The 12500-nt window shown below is 41.0% G+C and overlaps 1 protein-coding gene across 1 annotated transcript in view; it reads right to left on the bottom strand.

The window, feature by feature from the left end:
- The window catches only part of LOC135089169 (cell adhesion molecule Dscam1-like), a 181000-nt gene that overhangs the window by 103824 nt on the left and 64676 nt on the right, over positions 1-12500 (bottom strand). Inside the window, exons 2-3 of the mRNA XM_063984467.1 lie at positions 1264-1555; positions 783-841 (exon numbers count right to left, since the gene is read on the bottom strand). Coding sequence (XP_063840537.1) covers positions 783-841; positions 1264-1555 — 351 coding nt within the window. The remainder of the gene's footprint in view (positions 1-782; positions 842-1263; positions 1556-12500) is intronic.

The raw sequence follows: 12500 nt of genomic DNA, 5'->3' as shown, positions 1-12500 counted from the left end.
AAAAAGGAAAGACAAAATTAAGGACGAGGTAAATATTTCTCACACCATTCCATTTCTCCTCAAAAGATGACCATTTTAGAGCTGAATTCTCTCACTGGCAGAAGAGAAAAACATCGAAGTGTTCTGAATTAATAACAAACGCTGGTTCTTTACATTAAACAGAATAAAACGGGAATCTCTTGAGCGTGGAGAGCAATGGGAATGTGTGTTCTTTTCCGGTCCATCGTTCCCCTTCTTCCTGCGCCTCCACCTCGGCTGAAAGAAGGAGAATTCTGGCACTTCTCCAACTCTTTGTTTGAAGATTTGGACACTTCTGGTGCTTCACTCTCAAGAAGTCACACTGAACCACTTTTGTTTGACTATTTTCACTTATCCTTCCCATTATGCAGCGAACAATACGAGGAGAGAAAGTGAAATTAAGGAGAAATACTTGTGAATTTTCTTAAGCGATGAAATGTGGAATGGAAAAAATTCTCTCTCTCTCTCTCTCTCTCTCTCTCTCTCTCTCTCTCTCTCTCTCTCTCTCTCTCTCTCTCTCTCTCTCTCTCTCTCTCTCTCTCTCTCTCTCTCTCTCTCTTCCACACAGAAGAAAATAATGCAGACGTCCCACTACACCTGCTCATCAAATAATACCTTCCTCCAGAAACTGAAAATCTAATTTCATATGAACGCCAGAAAATATTCCGTTTTGGCTTACGGAAGACCTTTCTTAAAACTGCCAGTAAAAACAGGTGATATAAAAAGGATCGCGACGGGAATTAGGAAGACACAGTTTAACTCACCTGCGTTGACAGAGACCGGCCTGGAGGTGACGGTTCCCACGCTATTAGTCACCAAACACCTGTGGGAGGATGACAGGTGAGTGTGACCGTCCCTGTACACTTAATACACACTTAATTTACACCTACTATACGTATGAGCCTACTATCTATTATACATGTATACCTACAATGCATACACTACGTTTGCTACTTTATATTTTCAATACTTGGCAATTCTTCCACATAATTACTTATTTTTATACACCCATTCTTATACTACGTTCTCTTAAATCAACTTGCAACTTATAAATGGCAAAAATTGACCTCCTATTCTTTCATTCAGCCCTTTTTTCCTGTCCATTCAAACTATTTTTACAGTGAATGCTAACAAAGGGAAAGGAAAGACCTAACTATAATTTCACACATAATGGCACACACACACACACACACACACACACACACACACACACACACACACACACACACACACACACAAACATACCTGTAGGTCGCGGCGTGAAGGTCATGTCGGTACTGGTCAGGCTGGAATGGGAGCAGAGTGAGGGTAGAGTTATAGGCAAGGGCGTGAGTGTGGGCGTGGGTCGGGGAGTTGGTTATCGTCCTCAAACTTGCCACGTCGTCCGCCCTCATACCGTCCGCTGTGACCCAGGAGACGGTGGGCGGCGGCGTGGCAGCGGCAGAGCAGGTGAGAGAGACGCCGCGGGTGTTGGGGAAGGAGATACTCGGTGGTGGTTCCTCCAGCAGACGCGGCCCTTCCCTCAGGCCGCAGCACCCTGGAGAGGAAGGAAAGGGGTGGGGGTTAGTATCTATAGGGAGGAACGAAGGAGGAAAGAAGGATCTATAGAAAAGGCATCATGCGTAGAGGAACACAAAGAAATGATGACAAATATAATGACTCTTGTAACGCTGTTTGGTATGGATTGTCGAAAGGGGGAGAGAGAGAGAGAGAGAGAGAGAGAGAGAGAGAGAGAGAGAGAGAGAGAGAGAGAGAGAGAGAGAGAGAGAGAGAGAGAGAGAGAGAGAGAGAGAGAGTCACAGGAGAGAAAAATCCAAGCTGAACTGGTCAAAACAAAAGCAGGAGAAAGAGTGTAACTTTTCAGCGGCTTCTTCTCGTATTCCTGGACATCGAAGTGCTTCTCATCTATTTTTACCCCCTTTTTATTATTAGTCACGCCCGATGTTCGCCGTAACGCAGCCGCTCAGAATACTACCACTTTGGTCTTGCTGATGCACTATAGCCTTGAATTGATTCTAGAATATAAAACATGCATGATGGAGGAGAGCACGCTTCGTAATCACACGGGGATTATTGAGATATTAGACCTTCCGGGCTCAGATTACAGTTCTTCATTTAAAATACAAAAACGCATCGCATCATTGCGAAATAAATATGAGTGAGGGTGGACACCGGGCTGCCGGTCACTCAGGCTCCAAGAAGGCTCAGAAAGAGGAACATGGAAACATTATAAAAAACATTAGTGAGGCGTGAAAGTACTTGCTACCGATTGCATATGAGTTAGATATTTTCTTCCATATGTGTATTTCCATGTGTAATTTTCCGCCACATATGACTTAAAGAACCTGAAAAAAAAGTAGAGTAGATACAAAAGGAAGGAATTATACAGTACAGAAGACAATAAGTAGATACATGCCAGAAATTACTTGCCTCCGATTACATATGAGTTACATGTTTTATTTCCCTTATGTGAATTTCCTCCATATATGACATGAAGATCCAGAAAAAGAGGCAGAGTAGATATAACATGCCAAAAATTATTTTCCAGCAAGTGATTACATATAAATTACACGTTTTCTCCTTTATGTATACTTCCTTGTGTAATCTATCTTCCATATGACTTGAAGATCCAGGAAAAAGACAGATACAGTACAAAAGACGCTGAGTAGATACAACATGCCAGAAACAGAAGTAGATAAAACATGCCAGAAACACTACAGGGCAGAATGGAATGGAGGAAGATGCTGATTCGACTGACAGAATAATTTCTAATCTGGGAGCAGAAGTTAGAAGTATGAATCGAGAGAAAAATACGCGTTTATTGTCAAAAATAAGATCATAATGCCAAGAAAAACCACAACAGCATGTAAAAGACCGTTAGTAATATTCTTGAACATTTCTCAACACGACAAAAAAAGAAAGAGATATTACCTTGGAAACATTTACACAAAGAGCACTTTTAAAAAGAAGAAACAATGTCCAGTATCATCCTTTACTTTTCTTTTTTTCTTTTAGTATTTTTGTGTTCATTATTAAAGTCACACGACGCGGCTGACACGGGGCAAGTCTAACCTCATGAGTACGAGCATACCTTCTAGCTATTAAGTGCTATTACTGAACTTCTCTTCCAATTTTTATTTTTGTCCTGAAGCTTTGCTGCCAGAACACTTAGCCTGTATTCTGAAGCGCTTTTAGCCCTCGCAAGCACCATTTTTCAGAGGCCAGAGAGATGGTTAATCGGTTAATCAGCTTTTTATAGGTATTTATTTTATTGATGAAACAGAATCCTGATTTTGAAACACTCTGGACTCTCACAAGAGCTATTTTCAAAGGCTACAAAGATAATTAGTCGGGTTCTCATGGGTATTTATATCATCAATGAAGGAGAACCACTAGAAACATTAACTTTTTTGAAAACCACAGCAACTTCCTCTGGAGATCACCAATGTACTTTAGATAAGACATAGACACTTGAGAATACGGCACTCTTATCTCCCCACTCACCACAGTATATTTCCACTCAGTTCATTTAACATATATACCGAGAAACGCGTACTGTTCATTAGTGCCCCGCGTAGAAAATCAGCTTTAATGAACTGGGAAAGCACTCGAGAAGTTCATTAAATACATATCATCGCTCTGTGGTTGAGAAGGTGACGCTCGCTACTCATCACTGTCATTCTCTTATGGATTAGAAAAGTGTATGAAAGTAATCCCAAGTTAAGCGTAGTTCACGAGGTTTCACAAACCTAAACGTAGACTGCTATTGCCTTTCCAGCTCTTTATGGTTCTTCTCTCACTTTTTTTTTTCCTTTTTGCCCTCCATAATCTACATTTCAAAGAGTACGATCTGGTTTCTTTCTATTTCTGGGGCTTTGTACCTGCTTATGGGTCTTCTTTCACTAGTTGTCTTGGTTTTGTTCCTCTCCATAACTCACATTTCACAGAGCACTTTCTTGTTTAATGTTGGGAAGTCGTTTAGAAACGAGAAGAATCCAAATGTTGTACCATAAGTACATTATGGCGTTTCTCTATTTCGTCTGTTTTTTATGATGAGCTGCGAGATTCAATCAGTTTATCATCACTTCCATTTTCTTACGAATTAGAAAAGTGTATGAATGTAGTCCAAACTTAAGTACAAATCGCGACATTCAATCAATAAAATACGAATTACATAGTATATTTTCTTTCTGTATTTCGTCTGGTTTTTGTTCGCGTGCTGCGGTAATCAATCAGTTTGTCAGCCGCGCCTCACGCTTCCTCTTTCATCTCTTTCCTCGCGTCTATATTTACCGAGACCTCCTCCAGGCAATGCCACGTCTCGCCACTAAGCCAAGAGGAAGCCGCTCTCTTAGTTTGCTTCATGTAAACACTGACAGCCACACATCACCGTTTTCCTCCCCACCTCGACTTTTTTCTTTCTCCCTCATGTTTTTTTTTTTTTTTTTCGTGGGGTTTCCATTTTTTTTGTTTTTCGAGGTGACGAGTGAAATGTGTGACAGACTGTCCTGTTTCTAGATAAAATATGTAATATCTCTCTCTCTCTCTCTCTCTCTCTCTCTCTCTCTCTCTCTCTCTCTCTCTCTCTCTCTCTCTCTCTCTCTCTCTCTCTCTCTCACACACACACACACACACACACACACACACACACACACAATGGTAAGTAATGCTTCTGATATAAAACTCGACAAAGTAATACCGAGAAATAACGGAACACAGCGGTAAAAAAAAACAAAAAAACACAATGAATACGCCATGTGTGTGTGTGTGTGTGTGTGTGTGTGTGTGTGTGTGTGTGTGTGTGTGTGTGTGTGTGTGTGTGTGTGTGTGTGTGTGAGTGAGTGGGTGGATATTTATCTATCTATCTATCTATCTATCAAGTCTTTCTAAATTATGGATACATTTTTTTGTTTAATCCATCTGAAAGAATTAAGAGAATACATACATAAACTGACCATCCCATTACATAATGAACAACAGTTCTAAACTGTACAGAACATGTTAATATCAGTAAAAAATAATTAGCTTCTATTCAGCATAAAAATTCCAATGCTCCAAAAAGGAAGAAAAATGCAATAGCAGAATTAATGAGGACGTAGGAAATATTAAAAAAAAACAAAAAAACTTTTGAAGATACAAAGGAAAATATGCAGCTTCAATATTTTTTTATATTCTGATGAAATCTCGACGTTATTACAACATAGATAATGAAAACTACGTCAAGTGAATAATTAGAAAAAAAAATAGACAAAAAAATACAGAAGGAAAAAAAAACATTAAAAATTACTTCCTCTGAAATATGAGAGGATTATGGGCCTCGACAACAGTGCCAAGACAAGCAGCCTCAATTTCAAGGCAGATATAATGCCAGTGACAGTGATACGTAATAGTGTCAAGAGAACTAGTAATGTCAGCAGTGCTAAAGTACCAACAGTGCCAACATTATCACTATTGCTAACAATGCCAGTAGTGCCAAGAGAAACCAACACCGCTAACAGTGCCAACATTATTACTAGTACTAACAATGCCAACAGTGCCAAGAGAAACCAACAATGCCAACAATGATAATATCATCACTACTGCTAACAATATCAACAGTGCCAAGAAAACCAACAATTCCAACAGTGCCAACATTATCACTAGAGCAGACAGTGTCAAGAAAAAATAAAAATACCAACAGTGCCAAAAACTGCCAGCAATGCCATCAGAGTCAAAAGTACCAAGAATACCAACCTTACCACTAGTGCCAGCAGTGAAAAACAGTGCCAAAAGAAAGCAACAATAACAACAGTGCCAAAAGAAAACAATAATACCAACAGTGCAAAAAGTACCAGCAATGTCACCATTATCATCAGTACCAGTAATGCCAACAGTACCATCAAAACAAGCGGTGTCAATGATGTCGACAGCACCAACACTGCAGCAACAACAGTACCAAGAGTGCCACAAGGTCGAGCAGCGCCAAGCCAGACTCACAACTTCCCGTGCCAAAGCCAGAGCCAGGCAGCGTTATCGAAAGTTAATTATTCTGTAAAATAGTGAATAAATTGGATGCAGCAAGGGTTTTGTGACAGTGAAGGGGGAGGACGCTGGCGAAAATAATGAAGAGGAGCAGATATGTTGGAAAATAAATAAATACATGTAATTTCACAGAGATGGCGGACAGTTTAGGAAAGGAAATGGCAGATAATGGCTTGAATTTCCTCTCCCCAACCATGCATCTCTCTCTCTCTCTCTCTCTCTCTCTCTCTCTCTCTCTCTCTCTCTCTCTCTCTCTCTCTCTCTCTCTCTCTCTCTCTGTTATAGTCGTAATAATAATTGAATTTTTATCATTACAGCAGCTATTACATTTCTTATTCTTTCTACTATTCCTCTTCTTTTTTCTCTCCTCCTCCTCCTCCTCCTCCTTCTTCTTCTGCTTCTTCTCGTCTTTTCTTTCTTTCTCCTCTCAATATCAACATCCATTCGATATCCTTTCGTGTGCAATTTATTGCGTATTACATCTGCAACTTTTACACCAAGAGGATTACATTGACCGCTTTTTTCCTTCCCCTTCCAATCCCTTCCTCTCTAACCCTCTTTCTTCCTCCTCTCCCTTCCCCTCCTCCTGCTCCTGCTCCTCTTCCTCCTCCTTCTCCTATCTCTCCTTTCTAAATCATAAATGAATATAAATAGATGGATTTACAAGTTTTTGTCCATGCAAATCTCTCTCTCTCTCTCTCTCTCTCTCTCTCTCTCTCTCTCTCTCTCTCTCTCTCTCTCTCTCTCTCTCTCTCTCTCTCTCTCTCTCTCTCCATCATTTCCTTCCCTCTTCCTCATATGTATTTTTATTTCTCTCCTCCTTTATCTCTTTCTCTGCACCCTTCGACTACTAATGATATTCTCTCTCTCTCTCTCTCTCTCTCTCTCTCTCTCTCTCTCTCTCTCTCTCTCTCTCTCTCTTATGGTAATGCTTCCTTTTAAAACCTTTTTAGAGTAGGAAACAGCAAAGAGAGCGAGCGAGAGAGAGAGAGAGAGAGAGAGAGAGAGAGAGAGAGAGAGAGAGAGAGAGAGAGAGAGAGAGAGATTCCCATAATCGCATTAGTCCAGTCTACTGCCGTGTAAGACACTCATCTTCCCCTTGCAGTCTCTGCCACCAACCTCTTGTCCTCCTCTCCTCTCTTTCCTCCTCTTCATCTCCTCTCTTCCCTTCTTTTCTTTCTTCGCCCAATACCTTCTCCCTCTCACCTCTTCCCTCATTCCATGCCTATCATTCCTTGTTTATCAATTCCTTCATTTGTACTGAAATCACTGCATCTCTTCTCTTCTCCCCTTTCTTCTTGTTTTTTCTTTGTTTTTTTGTTCGCGCGCGCGCGTGTGTGTGTGTGTGTGTATGTATGTGTGTGTGTGTGTGTGTGTGTGTGTGTGTGTGTGTGTGTGTGTGTGTGTGTGTGTGTGTGTGTGTGTGTGTGTGTGTGTGTGTGTGTGTGTGTGTGTATTCGCGAGAAATACAATATATTCTACTACAAAGTTTCCAAACATACAGGCTCGCAGTCACACACACACACACACACACACACACACACACACACACACACACACACACACACACACACACACACACACACAGACGCACGCACGCATCAGGTCACGACATATTGACCCAGCATCGGAGGTCAGAGGGGTGAGGGGGGATCATTTCAAGGTCGCGTTAGGCCTAAACTGTCTACGGAGGTCTATCAAATTGTATCATATATCCCGTAGGAACATTTATTTATGCTAAGGTTATGTATTTATCTGACAGTCAATCTATTATTTATCTGTCTATCTATCTATCTATCTGTTTGTCTGTCTGTCTAGTTATCTATCTATTCTATCTATCTATCTATCTGTCTATCTATCTATATGTCTCTTTATCTGTCTATCTATCTATCTATCTAATTATCAATCTATCTATCTAAGTATAAATGAAAGTAAACATACACAGAGCACGATATGTTAATAGACGAATCGGTAACTTACAGAAGAAGAAAAAAAGAAAAAATCTACACGCCAATCCAGCTAATCAGGGAATATTCTGCTTCCAAAGCCAACCAATCAAAACACAACCTCACATTTGACTGGCCAATCAGACGAGGCCAGCAATTTATGGTCAGCCAATCAGGGATAAACGAGCAATGCGTCCCCATATTTCCAGCCTTCACTCCGCCATTAACATCCTTCAGCTGTGATGTGATGCTCTGCCTTTTTCCTCTTTTTTTTTTCTACATTTAAAGAAGCGACAGGCAAAGACACATGACGGCTATAAAACCACGTATACGTATAAACTTTTAAGTCCAAGTCATAAATACGTCCATTCATTTTACGCAAATTTCATCCCTAAAAAAATGTGTGTATATGTATATTTTCTCCAAACTACTACTGCATATATACTTCCTGCCTAAACTGTGACACATATATATATAAGTCTCCCTAGCGCGACAATTTTTCATATGCCAAGAACCGGGAAATATTTCGAAACGTACTGGAATATGCACCTTTTTTTCCTCTCTCTCTCTCTCGCTCTCGCTCTCTCTCTCTCTCTCTCTCTCTCTCTCTCTCTCTCTCTCTCTCTCTCCAAAACACGTTCTCTCTTACTTTCCCCAGTATCGTTCTTCATATACACGCACGGTACCTTATTTTCTGGGGTGTGTTTGCGTTTAATTCCTTGGCTTAGTGTTACGTCACTGCTTAATTCGCTCCCGATGAAACCTGGCGATCAAAGTATTAGGCTTCTCATTAGTGGCAGGTTTGAACGAGGCTCTCTGACCGTGAGTCTGCTAATGATGGATAGAGAGACGGGAGACGGGAGAGATGCGCACACACACACGCACACACACACACACACACACACACACACACACACACACACACACACACACACACACACACACACACACAGAGAGAGAGAGAGAGAGAGAGAGAGAGAGAGAGAGAGAGAGAGAGAGAGAGAGAGAGAGAGAGAGAGAGAATGAGAGAAAGAGAGAAATGGCATGGAGGGAGAGGGATAACTGATAATCGAATGAAAGAGGGGAGAAAATATATATAAAATGTTTCGAGTTCTCTCTCTCTCTCTCTCTCTCTCTCTCTCTCTCTCTCTCTCTCTCTCTCTCTCTCTCTCTCTCTCTCTCTCTCTCTCTCTCTCTCTCTCTCTCTCAACCCTTCCCGTAGGTTAATCTTCCATGCGAGTAAACAGAACCGAGTCTTATGATGTGCCTCTCCTTTTTCCCTCTCTCTCTCTCTCTCTCTCTCTCTCTCTCTCTCTCTCTCTCTCTCTCTCTCTCTCTCTCTCTCTTTCTCTCTCCCTCTCTTTCTCTCTTTCTCTCTCTCCCATCCCGTTCTTCTTCTTCATTATGGCCATTTGCTCTTCCAACATCCTCCTCTTCCGTTCTCATCTCTTTCTTCCTCACCATCTCTCTTTCTTTAAGCCTCAGCCTCTCTTCTGACAGTAAGAGGCATTGGCTCTCTCTCTCTCTCTCTCTCTCTCTCTCTCTCTCTCTCTCTCTCTCTGCTGTGATTAATCTAGATTACGTAAATTTGTTTTTCTGCTTGTCTTCCTTTCCTACTACTGTTGTTGTTATCATTGTTATTCCTCCATGCACTTTCTTCCATTTCCCTTTCCTCCTTCTCCTCTTCCTTTATCTTATATACTCCTTTTCACTCTACACTCATCCCTAAAGCTTCCATGTGCTCTCTTATTCTTTATCTTTCTCCTTCGCTCCTTCCATACCGCCCCTCTTTCCTCCCCTCTCTCCCTTCCTTCACTGAACACACTCCTTCATATAATCTCGGGACTCCTTCCTTCCTTCGACGAAGTTGGGCCGTTACCACACACTCCCAAGTTGTGTTGATAGTGTGGAGTTAACTCTACCTCCTCTTCCTCCTCTCTCTCGCCTCTCGCCGACTCTTCTCTCTCTCTCTCTCTTCTTTCATTTTTTCCTGCTTCCTTCCCTCTCTCTCTCTATCCCCCCCTGCTCTCTCTCTCTTCCTGCCTTCCTTGTCTCACTCTGTCCGTCTGTCTGTCTCCTTTCCTATGAGCCTCTTCAGTTAAGCTTCTTTCATTCCTCTTCTTTCCTCCTCGTTCCTTCCTTCTTTGTAATTTATCCTTCCTGTGTTTGCTCTTCAGCCCCTCTCTCTCTCTCTCTCTCTCTCTCTCTCTCTCTCTCTCTCTCTCTCTCTCTCTCTCTCTCTCTCTCTCTCTCTCTCTCTCTCTCTCTCTCTCTCTCTCTCTCTCTCTCTCTCTCTCTCTCTCTCTCTCTCTCTCTCTCTCTCTCTCTCTCTCTCTCTCTCTCTCTCTCTCTCTCTCTCTCTCTCTCTCTCTCTCTCTCTCCGTCGAGTACTAAGCAAACAGTACAAACGTCATGAACTAGAGAAGCATAACAATAACAAGAATAACAAGAGCAGAAGTGGAATAAGTTATGTTCTACCAGAAAATATGAAGCTTAGACTTTAGTAAACTACTCAACTCCGCAGTAGAGATGAACAAACTAATGAATGAATGAAAAAAAGGAAGGAAAGGAAAAAGAAAGGAAAGAAAACCAATGAAACTTTATCTTATATTCACTTTCTTAACACTGATTTCTTTTGTTCATTATCTTTCTTTATTCTTAACTCTGCTCGCGTCCCAGATGAAGATTCATAATTACCCTTGATTATCTCTCATTAAGCAACTCGTCTAGTTAACGGGGATTATTACACTGACTAAATGCAGACCTTTGGAGTGCACCAAGCAGAAGGGGGAGTACATTTTTTTCACTCTCTTTTGGACTTCGATCATTCGTTCGCTTTCTGATAATGACATGATAGAAAATCTGATAGAGAGATGATGACTCTGGTGGTGGTGGTGGTGGTGGTGGTGGTGGTAGATGGGAAAACTGATTAGATATGATGACACATGTTTTAATTATTCGGCGATGGGAGTTAATAAAGACGAAGATTAAAGTTTAATGATAACATATGAAGGAAAGTTAGTAGTAAAAGATCATTATCCCGCTGATACTGATTCTCTGTTCTTACTGATATTGAGGAAACTGTTAGGAATGTTCTCATTCTTCTGCTGCTACTACTGCGAGTATTGCTGCTACTTATGTTTCTTTTTCTATTATCGTTACTACTTCTCACACTACTGTTGTTGCTACTACGGCTATTACATTATTATTATTATTATTATTATTATTATTATTATTATTATTATTATTATTATTATTATTGGTACCAGTAGTAGTAGCAATAGCGTTAGCAACAGGAGCAGTAGTAGTAGTAGTAGTAGTAGTAGTAGTAGTAGTAGTAGTAGTAGTAGTAGTAGTAGTAGTAGTAGTAGTAGTAGTAAATGTTACTGTATACTGTTGATGTTTCTGTTGTTGTTTTTTTTAAGTATTAATAAGAAAAAATGACACACGAAACGAAGGGTTAATAATGAAATGGTGACAGTTTCTACATTTTAGACACACACACACACACACACACACACACACACACACACACACACACACACACACACACACACACACACACACACATACAAACACACACACACACACACACACACACACACACACACACACACACACACACACACACACACACACACACACACAGACAGGTGAAACAAATACGTTAATATTCATACTTCCATTATCGTTCTTGCAAGGTGAATAATAATATCTGTAATTATACATTCAGGACTCTATCATCACTCATTCATCCTGGGCGATTGGCAGGTGTAGCGAGGAAGGGGAAGGAGAAGGGGAAGGAAAAGGGGAGGTAGGAAGGGGAGACTGGAAGGGAAGGCAGGAAGGGGAAACAGGAAGGGAAAGGCATGATGAAAGGTGCTCAGATAAAGCAAGGAGACAAGGAGAGGAAATAAAGCGAGGGAAGATGAGAGGAATACTTTTAGAGGAATACGTGAAGCTAAAAAAGATAAATAAATAAAGTGTAATGCAAGGAGGAGGATGAGGAGGAGGAGGAGGAGGAGGAGGAGGAGGAGGAGGAGGAGGAGGAGGAGGAGGAGGAGGAGGAGGAGGAGGAAGAAGAAGAAGAAGAAGAAGAAGAAGAAGAAGAAGAAGAAGAAGAAGAAGAAGAAGAAGAAGAAGAAGAAGAAGAAGAAGAAGAAGAAAAAGAAGAAGAAGAAGAAGAAAACGATAATGATAAAGACGAATGAAAAAGAGTAAGAGGAGGAGAAGGAGGAAGAGAAGTAGGAGGAGGAGAGATATAGCTTCAAGGTAGAGAGAACAAACTAACCCTCACATGTTTTTCTGACAAGCCATAATCTGGAGGCAGGAAAAATAACGCCCGTGATATGGCAACGTCACACTGACTGGTTGGAGTTGCAACACAAGGTAACGTGATTAGTTTTTGGACAGACTTGTCGTGTGAAATTATTAATAATTAATTACGCGGCTCTTACGTGTATATCCGGCTTGTGCCTCGGTATTCGGCGTCCAGTATACATATTCATGCATCTA

The sequence above is a fragment of the Scylla paramamosain genome, chromosome 32, assembly GCF_035594125.1.
Source record: "Scylla paramamosain isolate STU-SP2022 chromosome 32, ASM3559412v1, whole genome shotgun sequence".
NCBI lineage: Eukaryota > Metazoa > Arthropoda > Malacostraca > Decapoda > Portunidae > Scylla > Scylla paramamosain.
The sequence above is the reverse complement of the archived record's forward strand: the minus strand, read 5'-3'. Positions and strand labels throughout refer to the sequence as shown.